At 31.3% G+C, this 22,967-nt stretch overlaps 1 protein-coding gene across 7 annotated transcripts in view; it reads right to left on the reverse strand.

The window, feature by feature from the left end:
• The window catches only part of LOC122501725 (probable GPI-anchored adhesin-like protein PGA55), a 61,473-nt gene that overhangs the window by 17,885 nt on the left and 20,621 nt on the right, over window positions 1-22,967 (reverse strand). For 3 of the 7 annotated variants that reach the window (XM_043611433.1, XM_043611436.1, XM_043611440.1), the window contains exons 2-9: window positions 12,990-14,446; window positions 9,937-10,131; window positions 9,401-9,511; window positions 8,717-8,806; window positions 8,071-8,154; window positions 2,455-2,550; window positions 1,300-1,534; window positions 109-180 (exon numbers count right to left, since the gene is read on the reverse strand). In XM_043611433.1, the coding sequence (XP_043467368.1) occupies window positions 109-180; window positions 1,300-1,534; window positions 2,455-2,550; window positions 8,071-8,154; window positions 8,717-8,806; window positions 9,401-9,511; window positions 9,937-10,131; window positions 12,990-14,429 (2,323 nt within the window). In that variant the 5' untranslated portion in view covers window positions 14,430-14,446. The remainder of the gene's footprint in view (window positions 1-108; window positions 181-1,299; window positions 1,535-2,454; window positions 2,551-8,070; window positions 8,155-8,716; window positions 8,807-9,400; window positions 9,512-9,936; window positions 10,132-12,989; window positions 14,447-22,967) is intronic. The other 4 variants (XM_043611435.1, XM_043611434.1, XM_043611438.1 and 1 more) reach the window with 4 other exon arrangements.

Here is a 22,967-nt window from a genome sequence, read left to right on the forward strand (position 1 = left end):
ATTTATTCTATCGATTAAATTGCAAATCAAAAGATTTATTTTGCAAACGATTGTTAGAACGAGAAAAACGAAAAAGAAAAACGTCTGCAGGGCACTCGATCAATTTACCTCTGACCACATCGGGTGGCAGCTCTTTCGGCTCGTTCTCGCGAATGATCATTTCCGGCTTTCGAGGTCGCACTATGAATTTTAAAGTGTTTATATATTTATCTAATTAAAGTTTATTTTCTCATATCACATTTAATATTTGTTAAACATCTTATTCTACTATATGTTTTGGCGACAACCGTGGAACATGCGATGTGACTTTCAATTCGGGTTTAAATAAAAAACTGATGTCATTGTCAAGGTTTTTCTGTGAGAATTAAAGTTGTAAAACTTTATAGTTTATTTTTTGTAATTCCGAGATAATTTAAAGCTTATTAAAAGCAATTATTGCACAGGTATATCTTAATCTCAAATTTTAAATGAAAATTTTTTCTTGTATTTTTACAATAATTTTGAAACTCGTCCAAATTTGAAAAGCTATAAGATTAAGATAAAGTTCAATTTCCTCTATTTTTGAAAAAGCAACTTGCATTTAAGTAAATGCAAATTTCCACATTTATTTGAATTATGAATCATTTCAAAATTACAGTAGACATTTCTCATATTGCGTCTGATTATAAAGGTAAATTTATGTAGAAACTAACGAAAATATATTTAGAAAGTTGTGTTCAAAACATTCCATGGATTTTGTATAATGAAATTATAAAAATCAAAGGTTAAATCATCTTTTAATAAGAAAATGATGCAATATTGTTAAAAAATGAAATTAACTCTTTTCGAAAAAAAATTGTGCTTATCTTTAATTAAACATGAAAATTTATTTTTTAGGATTTCGTCAGATCATAGTCATTTATGTTTTTAGTATATTACTTTAATGATTATCATTAAACGGGAAAAAATTTATTTTGAAAATAAAGGAAAATTTGGAAAAATATAACTTGTGTGCATAACAGATTTACGACTGTGATAATATTGCGCAGACCGATAATCTTCTTTTATGGTATAGCAGATTATGTCTTTTTCGACCTTATTCCTTATCTTAAGAAATCGATCATCAGAGACTAATAATCGGTTTTGTTGTCTATAAACTTTCTTTTTAGTATTCTTTCATCTAGTATGTAGGGTAGCAGTACTGTACCATTTGTAACCTTGCCGTCTTTTCTTTAAAAATTAAAGCACTAAATTTAATTATAATTTATTTTTTATCAAATCTAACAGATTAATTTAATTTCGTATTGAGAAGGAACTTACCAGGTTGATCTGACTCCTCGACTGGTTTAGGTAGAAAGAGTTCCTTAAAGTGGGCCTTGCAGTAAAGTGTACTTTCGTGGCTTTGATAATTGTCAACGCTAAGTTGTTTACTGCATTGAACACATCGGAAACAGTTCTTGTGCCAAATTAGACCCTCAGCCTTGGTTTGTTCCATTTGAAATACAACCTTCCCGCAACTGCGGCAGTTTGGATTCGCATCACCGTTTTGGCCTACCTGTAATTTTTGAAAAGACAATAATTTACCGTCATAACCGCGCAATATATTAACGATTGCTTCTTTCCTTCTTTCCTAGTTTCACCATATTCCCATAAAGCAAAAACCAGTTTTCAACGGGACAACTACTGGCGTTTCATCTCATATATGTATACACATGCGTAAACAAATCCATTTGTTTTCCACTTGAAAATAACACACGAGAAACGGTGCATTCAAGCAGACTTATAAATCGACGACGAGCTTGTCGCGAGAGTGTCAGTCCTCCCGATGAATATTTTCCAGTATAAAACAACATCAGATTTACACGCATTCAAAGGAGCTTATCTTTCTTTTCATTGTCAATTATAACTGTCGGGTTTCTTTAATTTAATGGGGAAAAACTCGTGTTTTTTAGAAAGTTCATATAATGGTCTTTATATTGATATATTATTATACCTTTCATTTGCTTGGAAAAATACATGTACTTATAAATGTAGTGTTTCTTTTTTTTACTTTTAAGACAATTTTAAATATTCATGTACAGAAAGAATTATAAATCTTGAGATTTTGAAACTTTCACTAATAGTGCATGTTCTTGAACATTGACAGAATGAAAATATACCTTAATTTTTTTTTGAAATTTGGATTTTCAAAATAGAATAATGAAAATGAGAAAACGAAAAAGTTAGTTCTTTGTGAGGTTTATACCTCGGGGAAAAAATGTACGAAAGGTTATAAGGAGTTAAATAATTCGCAATCAAATCTCGTGCATCTGATTACCACAGCATAAGCGATGCACCTTACACCGTTTCCTGTGTGAACAATAGATTCGATTCGATGCAGACGAACTCAAATCTGATTGCCTAACCATAATACTTGAGTTAAAATGATTGCCAATTTAGTTTCTACACCCATATAATTATCTGAATTAAACTCACGGCATTTAGCTGTTGCTGAACTTTTCCTGCGTCCACTGATCGAACGTGAAGAACAGACTTTTTGCTAAGAGCATCGAATTTGTTGAAACTTGATTTCTGAAACGGATGAATGATTAAATTAACATAAATTCAAAATTGTATTTTTATTCCCTGAAAAGGAATTGAATTGGTTTAAATTTGATATCAGATGATTAACAGTGTGTGAACTATGTGTGGTTCATTCAAATAAATTCTTTTCTAAGTGCATTGTTATAATTTTCATTGTCTAACTTATTTTTATAAAATTTTGATTTATTGGGTGAAAGATTGACTATATTTAGTATAAAATTTTACCTTATAGTAAAAATTTTCGTTTGATTGGACCTTCTCCTTACCACATTCCGTTAGATTAGCCAAACTACAGTAGGAAGCTCTCTGTTTGTAGACCATATAAACCAATTTCATGCACGTATGTGGAGCAAAAAAGAGAAAAAGCAGTGACTTGTTAGTGTGTAATAGGCAAGTATCACCAGTAATTTGAGTATAAGGATGTAGCGGTCAGTTGACTTGAAAAGTTGTTCGAAGTCTCTTCCCATTTCATGTAAAGTGAAAGTCTTAAAATATACATTTACAATTTCAGCTGCATCATTTGTAACCTACAGCTTTTTATTGATACAAAATGGAAAATATTTAAATTTTCAAAATTTGTCTAGATACAAACTATATTTGAACTGAAGATTAACAAAAAATCTAGTTTGCAATTTCAACTACTGTGATATAAATAAATTTACTTTGTGCACTATTGTAAATGTAATATCGACTTTTTATTATATGAAATCAGATAATTGCTTTTAATGCAATTTCACGAAATTTTCACATTTATGGAAGGTAGGAATTTATTGTCTAGGGAAAGGTGAGGTGCTTGGGAAACAAGAGTACAAAGAATGTAAAAGCACGAAATGTAAAGGCAGTGTGATAGGGCCCATAAAGCAGATTTCCTAAAATGTATCCGCAGTCTCAGCGTTACTGCCAAAACAATAGTAGCAACAAACGAATGGAGTGTGCACAAAGACATATAAAAAGCCAATCCTTCGACGCAAATGGAAGTAAAATGTTCACCATTCAGACTTTAAGGTGCAATTTAAAAGAAAAAAGGACGGTTCGTTAACTTCTGGCGAAAGCGTATAATGAGAAATTATGCATATTTAATTACAAGTATAAGTGCCACATTACAAATTAACTTATATACTATTTACTGATTCCAAGTGAATTTAGTATATTTCTAAAATAAATAATTATCGTAAAGGTCACATCCTTAATTAAAACAAAATTTTCAATTTCTGCGAGATGATGGAAAATAATTAAAAATAAGAATTTAAAGAATATTTTTTTCTCATTGGATTTTTTATTTACAACTAAAAGGCGATAAATAAAAAATCCAATGAGAAGTGAGATATTCTCGAGGAATAATTACTGTCTCGCCGCCAATAGTTGAAGAAAAAAATAAAAGATAAAAAGCAAAGTATTCTGAAAGATTTGCCACTTGAAGCCTGAAGGTACTTACGAGCGCTTTGACAGACACACCAGTGTATATGGGTTTGCGATTGACGAGCTGCGAACGCTCCTGCTCCCACAGTCTCAAGTCGCTCATAGATTTAGCTTTCTATGAAGTTCGATACAGACATTCAAACATATCGACAAATTGTAAATTAGTAGAAAAAGCAAAATATGTTATGGAAAAACGATTACAGTTCCCGTGTAGAAATCACCATGCTATGCCTAAAATGATTATTGGCCCTAGCTTGGACCTAACTTGGCAACCCCTTTTTATATATCCTAGGCTGGTCCTAACTTGGTACTAGCTAGGAGATCCAGTTATGACTTAGAAAAATTTTTAGGAAAATAAAGTGTCAAAATTGATACATGAAAAACATGTAAAAATTGATAAATATTCTCAATTAATATTTATAAAATTAATTGATAATCATATTTGTTTAAACAATTTATTGTTTGACATAAATCAGAAAATTATACAAATACTATAAAATAAAGTTAATTTATTAATTTATTAATTCAGCAATTGTTTAAACAAATAATTGTTATTTACTAACTTTTTACACAATCAACCTAGAAACTAGCAGTTTTTTCTAATTTTGCAATAAGTAAATACTCAGATTAGTTAATTGCAAAATTTTAAAAGACTACAAGTGTCTAGACGCTTTATTGTCTTAAGAATTAATAAATAACAACAATTTTTTGTTTAAACAAATGCTGAATTGTTAAAATTATAAATTATCTTCATATTTCACTACTCAAGTGTAATAATCGCGAAGTTAGATAAAAACTGCAAATTTTTAAGTAATTTGTTACAAAAGTTAATATAACAGCAAAATTTATTTATTTATTTAAACAGATACAGACTGCAATATAATTATCATTAGTAAAATATATTTCTAATTTCGTTCGCTGATTTTAAGTTTCGTTTAAGTTGGTGCTAAACACTAAGAGATATTGCAATTCAAATGTGGGCTGACCCACCCAGGTCCAACCCAGGACCTACCTGGGCTTCCTAGTTTCATTAGCAAAAATTTCTAAGTCCAAGTCTAAAAAAATTTTTGCAACAAAAAATTAATGCTTAAAATGATTTAGAATAATGAAAAACGTGTTTTTAACATAAATTTTTTTGACATTTTTTTAAAAAGTGGATCACCCGCTTAATTAATTAGGAAAAATTTCCAAGTCCAAAAGACGAATATTTTTTTAGACCAAGAAATTAATGTTAAAAATGATTGAGAACAATGAAAAACCTGTTTTTAACGAAAATGTATAGATATTTTTTTTCTTGATATAATATAAAAATATTAATTTTTGAATTTTTATATTTGGATATTATTTTATTATTATTGTTGTTGTTAAACTATTTTTTTTATTTATTATTGTGTATTAGTGTCAATAATTACTATATTGAATCATCAAAAGCAAGTCCACAAGTCACTGACAATAAAAATTTTGATCTCAACTAGTTTCATTAGCATAGTGGTTAGGGCGTTAGTCTCGTAGTCCGTAGGTCGTAGGTTCGATTCCCGCGTGCGTTAGATTTTATTTACTTCTTAGGTTTGCGTTTATTCCGATTTTTCTGCATTGTATTCGTATAAGTATGCAATTTAATGATTATATATACTGTAAAATAATTTAATTAACAAATTTCTAATTTTTTTTATAATTTTTAATGTATATATTAGAGGAATATATATTAATCTCTACATATACTAACATTATTTATGAATTCGCTTTTGGTCATCACTTAATTGAAAAAAATAATAATTAATTAAAACTAATACTTATTATTAATAATTTAGGTTATTTCTTTAACAAATATTATTAACTAATTAAAATTATAATGAAATAGAAAATACTGCCTGAGATGGTCCTTTCTAGGTCCTAAAATGGACCCATAAACTGGTCCTAACTAGGCTCCCAAGTTAGGACCAGGCTAGAATCGCATCACCACCCATTGTTGGTCCAACCTACACTGCCAACCTAGGACCAAGCTATTAACAGGGCAAAATAGGTAGGACCTGGCTAGGACCAATTTTCATTTTCCACACGGGTTAAGATTCACTCTAATGTCATTAATCAAACTATGTAAATTAAAGTTAGCAGCCAAAATATGTTAATTTTGTAGGAATAAGTTGTAACAATTACACTAAACACTGTTAAGAGCATCGAGGTGTAAAAAATCTGTTGTTCTTTGATAAAAATCTAAATATGACACTATTTTGTTATTTAACATTTTAATTATTTCTCTCTAAATCTGAATTAGTTAAAAATATCTAAATATTAGTAAATTTTTGGCTGATTTTTTTTGCTCTATCAATTGGTAAAAAATAACTAAACTAATAAATGACTAATTCTTCCTGATTTTTTTGTTTTCATCTCTAAATTTGAATTAGTAAAAATGTTTACTATTTGGAGTTAGTGGCAGACTTTTCGCTTTTGAATTAGTAAATAGTCAGTCACCAATTCAAATTAGTAAGCATTTATACTATTTCAAATTTAGAGAGTGCCTCATAAATCTTTGAAATCTACGAATTTTCAAATAAAACTTGAAATTTTTTCTATTTCTGACAATAATAAATTGAATTTTACATACCGAATATAGAATTGAATTTATTTCAAATAATTTAATTATTGAAAAAATATAATAAATTATTTACTTATAAACTATCAAGCAAATAATTTTACTTTAAAATTTCAAAAATAATTTAATTTAAAAAGAGTTGTGTTAACAATTTTTGTAAGTAATTGAATTACAAAAAGTATAAAACATGTGAATTAAATTAGTGACATTTTAGTTTCTAAACAAACTATAATTAATAGTTTTCGACACTATAACTTCAGGGACTTTTATTTTTTGTGTATTTAATCATTTCTAGAGTTAATCAGAATATTCTTTAGGGAAAGGGAAAAAGTTGAAATTTTAATTACAAATCGAGGAAAATTCAGGGAAAAAAGGGAAATTTTTGTGTCAACCCTGACTAATAATTATTAGTTATTATTAACTATTTTTCATTAGTAATAACATTTTTTTTTTTGAATGAGTGGATTTTTTTTATCAATCTATTTGAATCAGTGACAAATTTTTACTATCAAGTCAAATTTGTTTTTTTTAACTAATTAAAATTAAGAGACTTTATATTTCATAAAATAATTAAAAAACTAAATTAACAATGCTTGTAGAATTTTTTAAAATTAAATTTTTTATGACAAATTCACAGTGTTCAATGTATTGTATATTTAATGTAGAAATTCGGAATTTCCAAAACATTCTTTTTAGTAACCTTCAAATGAAGAAACCCAAGTAGTATATTAATATTTATTAAAATTAAGCAATAATATTGGTCAAATTTATTAGTTGAAAAAGCAAACAAACTACAGATATATCAATTTTCGAGCATGAAAGGTCTAAATCAAATGACCTCAAGAATTATATTTTTTCTCTAAGCAGCATATCGTTTCTTCTTGATAAAGTAAATAAATATTTGCAATTTAAGAAAAATTACCCATAAGACATGCGTTAAAAAAAACTCTAGTTCAATATAAAAATTTTTTCTTAATTTTACAAGAAGTTACGAAATAATAATATAAAGACTATTCAATTTTATTTATTTTGCTAATTTTGGAAAATTTTTTGGTGTATTTGTAGTGTAGACAATAAGTGTTTAAAACAAATAAAACTTTTATCTTTTGTTTTCAAATCTTTGACCTGTCAAAATTTGATTGAATTCATTGAATTGCATGAAATTTTTATTAAAAAAATATTCAATTTCTTGGAAAATTTTGAATATTAGTACAATTTTGTTTACAAAATATTTTCATTGATATTTCTCACCCATTTTTAAAATAAGGTGTATATCTAGTTCAGTCTTATTTTTCATCAAAAATTGCAGATACACAAATATTTTATCAGAAAGGCGGAGCTAAATATTTTGATTACTTTTGGTAATTAATTTTTTTCATAATACACCTATATTGAAAAAAAAGATCTTTAAAATCTCTGTAAGAAAAAAAAATTTCGAGTTTTGGAAAAACATATCATTTCAAACTTGTTTGATGAAGAAACCATAAAATACCAACCTCTTGAGTCTTGGCGTGTTCAGAATTGCCGAGTGGCACTTGGTCTCCATCGCTCATGTTTGAGATGTCGCCAAAGCTGCGACACTGTTAGTCATAAAACACATTTTGGGTAAACACGAACAGTGAAGCAAATTATATGAAATTAAATTAAATTAATTAAATAAAGCTTATAGATTTCAGCACTTAAGCATAAATTGCACTTGTTGCTTTGTCATTGAAACTTCTTTTTTTATGACAAATTTTTTATAAAGCATTAATAGAAACAATATAATAATAATCGAAAAATTCAAGTTGATAAATAGATAGTAGCACGGAGTGAAGTTAAAGCATAACGAAAAGTAGATTTAAAGCACGATATAAAATGATATAAAACACGATAGAAAGTTTTTGCGATACTATCGGTTATAACAACACATATGAGATACAAATTATATCCTTATCAGATGTCTAAGATTAATCGCACTTCTTATTTTAATATGAATAATGACTTTCAATTGTCTAAAATATTTTGCAGTCAAAAAAGATTTTTTTTAATTTAGCAAACGAGATAGGTATTATGTTTTTCTTTTATTTTTACGTGCATTAAAGCAATAAATAATTTATGTCGAGTAAAATTATTTAAAAAATTATTTTTTTAATTACTCACCAATTGCTTAATAGAGATTCCAGTAGCAATTACTTCTTTGTGGGATTTCTCCAGTTCGCTACGATTCGCTTCTGACACGTAATTTTGTGTCTGCATGCGCACAAACATGACAAAAAATCAGAACATTACTTCATGCGGAGTTTTATAAATCATGCTCTGTAAATTTAGTTTTGTTATGTGCTGAGATAAATGATTATTTAAATGCGTATAGAAAAGTTAGTTTAAGAAATAACAGAAAGTAAATTAACGATAATTTAGCAAAAAAAAAAAGGTCTGCAATTATTCAGGAATCCATTTACATGATTTTAAAAATAAAAGAAAAACTACAGTTTTACAAGAAATAAAAACAATTGTGAAAGAAATTTTAATGTAACGAAAGTGAACAAAAGTGAAGAAAAGAAAAGTAGAACAGAAAGTTTTGTTTAAGGTGCGGATATTGTTATTGCTACTTTAGTTTATGGTTAATTAAATCTACCATCCGGAATAAAAATGTTAAGTTTTTGACAAAAGTTATAAGAGTTTAATTGATGCACAGTCGCAGTTTAAACGAAACTTTCTGATAATCCCATGGTCGTCAATGAGACGTTAAAAAGACACATTTCATCTCGCAAACGTAAATTTATTGCCAGGCTCATGCAAAATAAACTTTGCTAATTTCCTCTAACTTCTGGCATTCCGGCTTACCAGCGATTTAACGTTGACGTTGGAAAGATCGTTCTCGTCGGAGATTTCATTTGTCTCCGCGGAAACTTGACGGGAACTCGTATGCATGCTTGGATCTTCTACGTTACCGTTCTAATAAAAAGAAGTAAAACAAAGCATTCACTGGCATGCTACACTTTGCAAAATAATTTCTTCTAACAACACATTTATTCTTCAAGCGCAAATAACACTTCAAAAAAAGGGAGATCGGTTCGACAAGTTTCAAAATAATTTACTAAAGAATATTCTTTATAAAAAATTAGTTTTTCTAAGAAAAAAAACACTGATTCATTTTTTTATATTCTTAGAAAAATTAATAGTTTCTGTTAATGTTAACAACTTTTATTTAACAAAGTTCATTAAAATCAAAATCGGAGGAAAGTAAAGGAAATCATACCTTTTAAAATTTGATGATTTTCTTACTTCTGGTGATTTAGTTTTCTGGTATTTTAGTTGATCTAATCGGTGTAATGTTTAATAGTAATCGTTAAATGAAAATTAAAGAATTTTTCACTCACCACGGAGATGTTTTCCTTTTCAAGTTCACTTTTTTTGCTTTTCTTAGTTTTCTTGGTTCGAGGGGTGTGATTTGGCGATGCATCGCTACCAGCAATACCTTCGATTTTCTTCTTCTTCGTCTTCGTCGCGGTTTTTGTAGTTGAAGTCGAGGTAACTACCGTGCTGGTAGTTAACACCTCTTCACGGTTTTCACTCTGCATGAGAAAAGATGATAATTTATTTTCACCATTAATTACATTTTTTAATTTATAATTAACAGATACACAATTAGAAAGAAAACTACTTCTTTCTTTTACTATAATCGAAATAGATATTGTTGATTCTTATAAAAAGTAAACAGAGAAAAGTGTGGAATATCATTTTAGTCCCCTCTTCAAGTTGTATGCCCTGACTAATTAAAAAACTTTTCAAACTGCATTTACGGTAGGTGGTAATCGTACAGTTTTCATTCCTCTATTAAAAAGCAACTTCTTCCCACATTCCCACAACTTCTTCTATAATTACTTGAACAATGACTTGAAATTCAACACGTGTTTGTAATATTTATTATTAAAATTATTATATGGATTGATAGAAACACTTCTAAAGTCCCAGGGATGTTAATTAATGGTACAGATCCTAATGAGTCTAATATCGACATTAACCAGTGTTGATGTCACATTTTCTCAGAATGTGGCATTATCTAGTTACTTTTGATAATAGTTAATCTGTTAATGCCACACGAATTCCTGCAATTAACCGAACATCCATCCCTTGGAATGCCCACGGCTTTCGCTAGTGCCCGCTAGTTACCATAACGAGCTTGTGCCAAATGATATCATTAAAGCCCTCCATGCAACTGCAATGCGAAGATGCTAAATATTCATCGTCTATTTATTGCTTCGCACTGACCTGCGTCTCAAGACTCGTGGCTGCTGTGTGACCAAACGATAAGTGTGCACGATGAACGTGGAGCACTAACGACGAGTCAACGACTCGACGCACTCACTTCCATTCGGACAACGAGGTCGTTGAAAGCATTTTCTTGAAAACTTCTCTCGGCGAACGAATAAAGAAAAAGACAAACTTGTTAAACTAAAATAAAGAAATCGTCGACCACCACAGGGAATGCAATTTTAAACGTCATTCGATTCCGGTCGTAGACTGCGAGGAGGTTAGGGCGAACAACCTGATAGAACCGGGTGCCTGGACGAAGGCGACGCCGCAACTAAATCGGCCTTGAGGCGATTAAATGGGCTGGTAACGTATACGAAACGAACGGGAAGCACCAGGAAACCCGTTCGTGAGCTCTACAAAGCGTGCTATGGATCCAAGTGAAAATCCGAGAGAGGATAGGGCCTTTCTCTAGGACTCGAGCAGCAGATTGGTTAGGCTGCGGGGTCCGCTGGAGAGAGCCACTGCCAAGGAGAGGGAAGACTCGAGGGCCTGAACCGAGCACGATACATTGGCATGGCAGCGGCGAGGATTGGCCGATTTCAGACTCGTGACCTCAATAGATCGGAATATCGCTCCATATGAGATGGGCCTATGTCTGTACTCTATGGTCCCCGCTTTTCTCATATGCCTCTCAACGATAACTAAATATTAACCGGGAATAAAAAAGATAACAGTTTATTACTCCCGCTAGCATTTTTTCTAATACACACCTCATGCATTCGAGAATATTCCTACAACTCAAATTCTAGGTTTCAAAGCTTTGAAATGGTTAACCATTTCTCCAAAGATTAGAAAAATTCCTAGGTCTTCATAAACAGAATCGATATTAAATTTTGAAAAAAAAGAAAATTCAAATACTGAAAAAAATAATTTTAAAATGTAATAAAGCATGATTAAGAGACAAGAAACAACATCTCCAGTGTCAGCTTCTGCAAACACTATTTTTCAATAAGAATTGAAAGCATAAATGACGGTACACAATTTATTAAAAAAATCATAAAACAAATGGTTGGACCATAGCAAAATTTATGACCTTGAATAACCCGATAGCTGTCAGCAATCAATTATCTGAATTAACGATTCGATTACATTTGCCATATTTAATTTATCAAGCACTTCAATATAATAATAAATAATTCGCCTATAACCGTTATTAAGAACACAACTTTCCGCAACATAATCTCGATAGTACAGATATGTAATAATACTATTTCCTCTGTAATTTAACAATACGTTCCTACACAATCTGATTAGAACCCAATTTCTCTCTAAAGTTAAATAATAGTGTATCCATTAACTAGAAATCAGATCAAAATTAAAATATATTTAGAAGTTTTTATGATTTCCCTAAAAGAAAGTCACCGATTTCTATGTGAGTCTCAGAAGAAGTCACGCAATTACTTTTCTCGGTACGCTACACCAGGGGAAATTAAAAGGAATTGTCATTTATGTCAATGCCATTTGATGGTCTTAATTTTTATGAATATCAGAGTTAATTTTTATGTTTCTTATTCATTAACCTGAATTTAAAATCAATTTTAGGAACAACAACAACAACAACTTATTTATAATTATTGAAGGTATAAAGAAGTCACAAAAGAAAATTTTTGTGCTTCAAAGACTGAAGGACATTATTCGTGTATCAGTATATGTTATACGTTCAACACAATACATATACAATCGTGCTGATTAATATCGACAAACGGTACAACACAGGACTATCAATCTTACCTCTTATCGTAAGATATTCGACATCCGAATTTTCTGCCTGATCTGAACAAGTCTGCAGATATACTATCTTAATGCGAGTACGAGAGAAAAATCATGTTATGCATTTTATTTTAGTACAGACAATATTTTCTGTCATTCTTTTTGAAACGTAAAAACAAAAATGAGGATATGAATTTTTATTTCTTTTTCTTTGTAAAAAATAATAATAGAAATAACATGATTTTTGAAAATATGTAACGCTCTCCAAAAAAGAGAGGAGCAAAAAATTGTAGGCTGTGTTTAATTTTTGGTAAAAATAACAGAATGATTTACTACTTCTTAGTTATCTCTCTTCGGAGGGCGTCACACTTTTTAAAGCAACATTAAAAGCAAAAGCATAACTTACGTCATCGGAACTAGATTCATCACTCTTTCCGCCATCAATTATAACAACTGGAGCTACTTTTTCATCTGTTTTTTCGTTACAATTTTGATCATCTGTTTTTTCCTCCTTAAAATTCTCAATTTCATTGTTTTGACAAGTGTTAGTTTCTAGCCCATTTTCTTCCCTCGTGGCAGCTTCGACCGTAGTCCATGAATCAAAATCCGGAGATTTGAAATTCGTACCATTAATCATTCCATTCTGCACTGTATTGCAGGTGAAATTTTTGGAAGCACAGTCTTCGGGTTCGGCTTTTTTTATTTCTTCATCATGGTACGAAACGTTGACATCAGTCTTAAAAGTATCAGGAAGGCACTCATTGTTATCGATAATTTTTTCAACTTTGTGCTCCATTTCGAACTTGTTTTCTGGAAATAGTTCACAAGTATCTTTATTTGGAGAGCAGTCTTTCTCGTCAATTCCTGATGCCTCCTTGGACGATATTTCCTCTCCCAAATCAAGACTAGGAAGATATGTGTCTTCTTCTGGTTTGTGGGAGGGACTATCATTTGTTGAATTTTCACTGAGAACGTGATGAAAATCATCTGAGAAATCTCCACTTTTCTGACAAGTCTCTATCGAATTTTCTGTATTTACATTTGACCAGGGATTGGGGACTATTTTTCTATCAGCTTCTGGAAGATCTGAGAAATTGTCTTCTTGGACAATCTCAACATTTTCCATGTTTGACTCATTTTGGACTATCTCTTCCTCGTTTTCGTTGGTATGATTGGCGATTGCCTCAACTACATCGGTTGTTCCATTGATAACTGGCACTTGATCCTCTGGAGACTGGGAATTTTTCGATTCATCAAATTGTTCTGATGAAATCTCTTCTTTTTGCCCGAGTCGAACTTCTGATTCCAAGAGCATTTCATCATTTTGAAAGTTCACTTCATCGACCTTATCTTCAAGCATCTCATCTGTACTGAATTGATTCTTTGGATTCGATTCTGTGTGGCCATTTTGGTAACCATACGGTTCTTCAATTAATGAATAATGATCTATTTCGGCTACGAGAAATTCTTCATTAACATCAAGTGGATCTGGTCTGGGTGCGAGAACAATTTTTTTAATTTCCGGCTGAACTTTAATGGAGTCCTCCTCATCATCTTCTTCTTCAATTTCTTCCTCTTCATTATTTCCAGAACAAATCCTGAGGGCTAATTCATTTTCTATCAATTCCTGAAGACTTTTGTCGTCAGTGTTGAGCTCGTTTTTTGTATTATTGGATAAAATCAATTCATCCTCATCTTCATCGTCATCGCAAAGGGAAATTAATTGATTATTACTCGTGCTTATGTTATCCAAATCAATCAAACTGTTGTTAGAAAGAACACTGCACACTTCGTTATTCTGTTTACTTACGACATTCATGGATTTCTTTGTCCCTAATTCGGCCATTCTAAGGTGTCTGGAATCTGAAACAGAAAATTTCAAGTTCAGGTAATGAAGATGCATTGCTTTGGTTTTGTTTATAGTTTGATATTATTTTAGGAATATAATTGTTTTTCTTGCGACATCGAACAATGTACTTTCGATTATTGAACCTGTCTCTAAATTTAAAAAAGATAACGTTGCCAAATCCTGATGCTTAGGCGATGGTCATTTACCTTTCATTGACAAAAAGTTTTAATATTTATAACGTGAAGTTATTTAAACATTTAACTCAAGCACATGTATCTAATGCTAATAAACTTGTCTTTTCATTCATTAACATTTATTTAATGATTGCTATATTTTCTCTAAATCTGAGTCTCACTAATAGACATCAGTTATAATTTTCATTGAATTTAAAACACAATTTTCATAAAATTTTTCGAAAATCACAAAATGGAGTTATTGGTGATTTCGAATATTTATTGAAGAGTAATATTAAAGGTTTTCCATGAAAGTCTGTTTATTTATAGGGACTTTCTACTAACTCTAAAATATCTGTACATACGATTACTATTTACATAGAAATCGCAGTGCAGAAATGTGTTGCTATAAAGATGCATACGTCTATCAAGATCTCTTCGAGTGTTTTGTCTGAGTCCTAATACACTTTGATGGGCAAAAGTGTCTAATTATATATTTCAAGTACACACATATCGACACGTCAATATACTCGCATTGAGTGCCTGCACTTCAGGCAAATTTATTCGTTCGGCAAATATCGGCATTTCTTGTAATTCATATTTTAACCAAAACAGGCCAAGGATTTTCACGTATAGAAATTCAATTATTCAAGGTGCATTTTATAAGGACTTAATTCTTAATACGTAAACCATAATATTATCAATTCTGTGTAATTACTTCTAAAAATTAGTATTCTTTTATAGGATCTTATAGGTTTTTTTTATCAAAAAACGCATTATTCTCTTAATTATTTGTTGTGAAGCACAAACTCTAGAAATTTTTGTTAAATTTATTCGTAAATTTTCAATATTGACAATATTAACATCTCTTTAAACGAGAAGTGGTTTTTTATTTGAACAGCTGAAACTTTCATGGAATTCCTCCTCTTTGGAATAATAAAACAGTATGTTTACGAAACGATTTGTTTATAAATAGTTTGAATTATGTTGAACTAATGTCGTTCGAATTGAAAACAAAAAAAATGTGAGGGAAAAATAGAACTACATGATAAAGAAAATTAGTCCATTTTTCGGCAGATTAATATAAAAGTCCTAGTTTTGGGAAAATCAGCGAAAATTCGTCTTGGAATAGAAATACGCAAATTACTGGAGAACGTAAATTTGAATGTTCAAATTAGCAAAGACTTGAATGTTCAGAAAATAAGTTATTATTCCAAAGGATTGTTCTGTCACATGCTTGACTCGCACTTAGGTACGTCATAAAATTAGATTATACATATTTCTGAATTTCTAATATCTTTGGCTGAAGCTGCAAGCAGACGTTTGGCGTGGAAGCCAAACTCCTATTATTAGCTGTTCCGCCCGATGGTATTTGTGCATTAAGCCGCAAGTATTTTCAAAACGAAATTTGAAACTTGGTTAATAAAAAAAGAAATTTATTCAAATTCATAATTGCTTTTTAAAGAATGGAATGTTGTTGTTCAACTTTAGAGTTGAAAGTATAGTAAAATTTCCAACTATTGAGAAAGAAAAGAAGTTCATAAATTGAAAATATGTTCATAAATGTTCGTGCATGTGCTATATATTTATATTTGTATGAGGAGAAAATGAATATATTTACGATATTTTTAGATTAGTCGTTATTTTCATTAACGGTTCGGTACGGGAAAAATGTAGATTGCAAAGATAATAAAATTCTTTGCTTTTGGTTAGTTAAACCAGGATAACAGCCAGGTGGGCTGTGTATCGACCTTGAGGATGAAAGAGCGTGGTTCGAGTGTGCATTAAGGGATTAATGAACAAAATTGTTTTGACGTTGATATTATAAATTAGTGTTTATTGTACATGTATTTTTATTGCAAAAAGTAACATTTTAGATGATTTGTACGATAAGTTTTAGACTTTTTTTTAAATTATACTTTCTTTTGACTAAACGCCTAAGTATTTAAGGAGTAGTTTTTGTGGCAAGGTCGTTTTTACTCTTTTAAAATTACTAGACAGTTTTTCTAAGGATATCAAATTGAGACAAAAAACAAATCAAAATGTTGCTTCGCAACACTATTAATTCGTTTTTTGTCTGAATTTGATATCCTTAGAAAAGCTGTGTACCTATGTTTTTTTGTAAAGAGAACGGTAACATAATCAGAGAAAGAATTAAAAAATATTTTGGGATGGTAAGAGATAGGAAACTTTGATTCTCAGATGACAGCATACTTCTAATGATTCATTTGCGAATGGGAAGGATCGAATCAAGCTCGGAATTCCAGAAATGAGATAATATTTGTTAAATCTTTTGGAGTGGAGGCGTAGTGCGCATGCCGAATGCTGTTCACTTTCGGTAGTGAAGTTGTTGGTAGCGCGCACGTGCGTACGCGAACGTGAACGCGAACGCGCTTTTTCTAAATGCGATATTTAAAATAGTTGTTATCCCTTCAGATAGCACGTTGATGGTCCGTGTCCGTGGTATGAAGTCAAGTCTTTTGCGGCAGCTTGTTTAATTTAATCTCCCCCCGACGTTTCTCCGAGGCCGTTCCACGGGTTCACGACCGAGACTATGGAGGCACTCCTTGCGCTCGGTTTCAACTCCTATTTTTAGAATGACACACTACCTCGATTCAGCGATGCGCGAGCAACAGCCCAAAAATGGATGCACTTGAGACTTGAGGACGACAATCCTTAATTTCGAGAATAATGCATAATCTTGTTCCTTAATAAATCCTCCTCTTCCGGAACCAAAAGTCCAACCGCCACTGTCGAGTCCAATGACTTTTACTTCTGCACTCCGTAAGCCAAATGGCCATCTAATTCCTGTAATTCATCGTTTGCCATATTGTATGTAGTTGGGCTTTTAGTGCCTTCCAAGAAGAGCTATGCGGAAACTACAACTTTTCCTTTCGACTCCTTTTTCGTTTGGACTCGCAAACAAATTGGAATGATAATAAGCTTTGCTTTTTTGTTTGTAAAATTAACTATGCTTATTTTACCAGACCTGATTGTACACTTCCCTTGACCCATTTAACATCTCTTCTTTCGTTAAAGCGAGCGTTAAAGTTTCGCCTCTTCTCCCTTGCTCCAAATTGGCCCTTTCTGATGTTTTTCTTAAACACATGTTGACCTAGTTGTATCTCACTCCCCCTTTCACTAGCAATCTATATCTTTTTCTTGGAAATTGATATACAATCCAAAATAGTTTCAAATTGTGCATTGAACAAAGAGAATTGTCAATTTTTGTTGCATAGCTCTTATAGAAATAGTGCAATTCCTTACCCTTTTATGGATGAAACGTCACAGTGGGTTGACGTCACATTTACCAAATGATTTCCTTGAGTAAGCATATAAGAAGCGATAAAATCTTTTTCAGCGCGTGTCGAATAAATCATGATTTAAAATAACGAGCAATGGCGAGTGGGTGAGTACACTAACAAAGTGTTCAAAGCAATTCTATCAAAATAATGTTATTGAGAAGCCTCAATACCTAATTGGCAAGAGGAGGAGAATATACGAATAAGAAGAAGAAGAAGAAGAAGAAGAAGAAGAAGAAGGCAAATGGTATTAAATGGTCGTTAGGCATTGTTACAAATGTGTCTGTAACTATGTACACTATGTATGAAGAAATTCTTATGAACAAGTGTTCCATCGCCGCATATACATATGTGTTTATGTACAATTATTGATGATGTGGGTGGGCGATAGATCAAGAATGATCTGTATATAAGCGTACTAATCGAATGTAATACATCAGTTGAGCGATATTCATCAGTCAGTGTAAATTAAACATTCGCTATGCGAGACTTTTAATTAACTCAATCGCCTCTAATCCTTATTTCCTCTATGGATAAAATGGATAAAAAAAGCGTTACCTTTTTTGGTTCGATAGAACATAATTACAAATTTGACCTTCTAATTCCGTCTCAGCATATAGTACTTTATTCTTCTTTAATAGTATAAGCCAAACTTTTCCGTATAATAAAAAAAAATTCTTTAGAGTCTGATAAAAATATTGAAAAATTGTTGAGTATTTTTTTTCAAGGAAGTAATAAAGCGCGTCCTTTGTTGGCAAGTTGTAACTTTCTTCGAGTAATATATATGTAACTCCTGAAATCATAAAATAACGCATGTGCGTTTCTTGATGACATGCTTGCGACTAATGCAAAAAGTTTTGCGTCAGCTCTTACTACACATGCGGACGAAACTGCATTTCTGCCTGTCTAGTGTTTTTCTCACTTTATATATATAACCGCTAAAACCGTACAGGAAAAGGAGAATAATTTTAACGGACCTATAGGACGGATAAAAGTTTCTTGCTGCTTGCTGAGTGCTTAGTTAACGCAACGGAAGTATAATAAATAGATGAACAGTTCTATACCTCAATACAGTACATATTTACTCTTTAAGTAGTATTTTAATCATCATTCCTCCGCATAATTACATTTACTTTAGCGCAAACTTGTTAAATAATTATTTAATCTTCGAAGTTTATCTTATCTTTGGGACTAGAGTAAAATTTTATACTATTCATTTTTTTTTAATGGATCATTAATTACATTATATTTCATGTCCTTACTTTTTATATAAAATTAAGTATATGCGATATAATAGAGCCATACTTGATTAAGATAAAAACACCCGTTAATTCCTTTCTATTGATTTGTAAAGGAAGATTAAACATTTGCATTTGAAAACAATACTATTATTTTATTCAATCTCAATGAATTTCTTGAGCATTCAAAAAATATAATGGAATAGGAATATATATTTGAAGAGACAGACGCTCGTGATCAGTTTGTCTATTCTGTTCGCGAAAGTTCCCCCGAACGACGATAATAATTATTTCTCGGACACGTTTAAACAACTATTCGGACACCCAGGATTCCGCACATCCTTCCGGCTGGGTTCAAAGAAAAGGAGCCACTTATACCTGAACAATATGTTCATGCTTTTTTTCAGCATTCATGAATCATTCTCGTACAGTTTGATACGAGGAATCTTAATCTTTGAATACTAATTAGTAATTTGCGTGAGAATAGATTGTTTACATTTCATGAGAAAACGGTACTATTTATAATTTACAGAAAAATTTCTACTTGAAATAATCGTTGTTACGAGGCAGCTATGGTATAATGATGTCATAATAATGATATAAAGTGATCTTCTCTATAGATGAAGATATTATTATAAGAATGAAGGAGTAATATGCAGTCAACTAAGCAGATCATTGATTCGAGTCATCACTCGGTATGTTGCAGAAATAATTCTTATAACATCTTTTGTTGATGAAAATTATATCACTATAGGCCTTGGAGAGTATGACTTCTTTTTACTTTTTTTTCAGTATTTTGCTATTTTCTGACTTTTTTGGACTAAAACGACATTTTTTCGCCTTAAAGTCCATTCAAGAGCTGTATCACTCAGAAGACAAATGACAGTTATAGACTTTTCTACTTTGTGCGGCATAATTATCGTGTAGAGTGTAGTGTATACTGTAACCAAGCGTTCCAAAGAGTAATGAAATTTCTCAAGAAATCCTGTTTAATTGAAATCGAATTCCAGTAATTCAAATAAAATTGTAATCACCGAATCATATGTATATATTTTTTTTATTTCTTTACACAATTTTCAAAAATTGAGCTTAAAATTCTAATTTTATTTTATTATTTCTGCTCTTCCTGTGTTTATTGTTATTCTTGGCCATATTCCTTCTGTTACTATTTCTCATGTGCTTCTATTTTTTAAAGTGTCTTTGTTTTCTAGTTTTTAGTCTACTACATACTTCTTTGTAGGATAAATTTTTTACTTTTAGTTGAATCAAATTTTACCGCGCCGCATGTTTTAAAATTTTTTTAATTTCTCTTCTGTAAAAACAAAATTTTATTTTAATTTAAAGTATTTTTATATAATGCATGTATTAACGAAACAATGATTATCATAAGCTTCAAAAATCAGAAAGTTTAGAAATCTTGTTCAAATAGTGAAATCCGAAATATCTCTCATTGAATTACAGCTAATGTCACTCGATGATTGTGTAGACATGAAGCTAGTTAACACGCGAGAGCTCGTATAAGTGAATATGTTTTTCAAGGTGTTTTACAGACTGATTCTTACTTTTCCACAAGTGGAGGCCGAACATGGACGAGCCTAGCCGAGTGAACGACCGCGCGAGAAGCGGTATTCGCGGCATTCCATAGAATGATGATGATCATCATCATGCTGATGACCAAGCTTTCCTTTATCACTGGTATAAGCAATCGACCCGGTATCTTGGTGTCTGATTACCGAATTCTAGTTTCATTTTTCTCACATACTGACAGGAAACTGCATTGACATATTAGTCACTTTCATTTTCAAATTATTTTAGGCAGAATAATAAATTTGATAATTTTGTTTGAGATGAAATAATTTATCTAAAGTCAAAATTGACTGGAAGAGGAACAGTCATTATAAGGAAGTAATTAGAGACATCTCCCGAAGATGAAACTTTCCAGAGTGAATGAACCATGTCAAAACCGGAAATCTCAAGGCAAAGGGCAAAATTGATATCAATCGGGCCCCGTAAAAATTCGATTAGTGCGGAATTGAAAGCGTAATACAGCAAATAAGTGACCGGCTGCAATTGACAGATGCTTCGATCCCACCCCACACAACTATGTAGTTGTCTGAGTTACAACAAGTGGAGCAAAGAGAAAAGTTCTGTTACACATTTTGCTTCAACAGAGAACTAAATTACTTTAATGACGATTATTTAGCAATCGTAAAAAGCACTTGCGTCTCCAATCCTTCGCCAGTCTTTTCAAACATAAATAAGTTTCTTCTTCGAGAATTGATAATTGGATTCTGGATCTAAAATTCATTAAAACCACTTTTCATTCATTCTGCTTTTATTCATTCAGGATAGAAAAAGGCTCCCTTGTCAGCTCGTAACGATTCTGAATTACGATGCGCGCACCTCTTAAGAGGAGAGTTTTCATTTTTAGCAGCTACTCAAAACTATTTTCTCGCAGCTTTATCGCGGAAGTGAAGCTTCCACGTCGCTTAGCGGCCATTCCATAAATATCCACGCGACGTTTCGCGCTGGACATCCGCTGGACGTTAAAGCAGATAGTAAATTTCTCAATTTATATAATTAATGTAATAACGGTCCAAACTATTCAAATGAGACTCTAACGGAAAAAGATGATCGCAGGAGTTATAAAGGAGTATTAAACTTTTCTCTTTGTCCGGACTGAAACTCTAAATGTCATTTGTAGAAAGAGAAAAGTTTCTATTTCTCGATTTACATTAGACGCAGAAACTACATTGAGATAGAATTGACCAATCTTTATTCAGACAATAGCAGAGTGTGAATAATGTGAATGGGAGAAGAATGTGAGAGGAGTAAGAGGAGAGTGCATGTGTATGTATGTGTATCATTTTTGCAATCTATGATTCAAGCCGATCCTTTTAAGTGCAGTCTAATTATTAGCGGTTGATTGGATAATCGCTCGCGATATGGTTATTGGCGCCATGCTTGTATTAGCGACAGAAGTGGGTGCTTTGGACTTGTAACAAACTGGAATGACTGTCGCAGACGTATTGGTATGTTGGCATGGTCGCCTCAGCTATTTTGAATGGTCCGCACAGCAATAATCACGCGAGACACACTCGGCATAGAGGAATCAAATTAATTCTCAACATATGTAGTGTGTACATTTAGCCTTCAATTGGTCTAGCACAAAATTAATCTTGCACTTGATAAATTCACAAATTTTACTCTGACTGCATTCATTTTTTCTTGTTCTAGTTCTTGTTTCACAAATGTAACAAATTTGTACCCAAATAATCAACCATGTAATTTATAGAATTTTTTAATTTTAATCATTTTTAATATTTACAATTTTTTTATATTTGTATTTAAAGTTGTTAAAGATATCAATAACAGAAATTAAGCTCAAAAGGGGCTTGAAGTTAATTTCGATGCTTTTATGGATCGCAAAGACCCTTATAATGAGAGCAAATAATTAATCTGGTGACATTCGTCAATTAATCGAAAGATTATATTATATTTTTTTAATGGCTGATTCATGTACCATATTAATTTAAGTATTTAACTAATTGATGATTTATAAGAGATAATCAATTCTAATTTAGAGAATATAAAACCCTTAAAAATTCTTTTATTAAAAGCTTAAAATTCTAAAGTTTGAAAATTGAATTTCATAATAAACATTTATTTTCAATAAGATGACTTTCGAATTCGTGATTGATATTCTGATATTAAAGATAGGATAAAATGCAGTAACTGAACATTAGAATTTGATGTTCAATTTAAATCAGAGAACCTGTCATACTTCACAAATTCCAATTTCCTGATAGTAGCAGTTCGTCA

Source organism: Leptopilina heterotoma, unplaced genomic scaffold (genome assembly GCF_015476425.1).
Source record: "Leptopilina heterotoma isolate Lh14 unplaced genomic scaffold, ASM1547642v1 Lhet_212, whole genome shotgun sequence".
Classification (NCBI taxonomy): domain Eukaryota; kingdom Metazoa; phylum Arthropoda; class Insecta; order Hymenoptera; family Figitidae; genus Leptopilina; species Leptopilina heterotoma.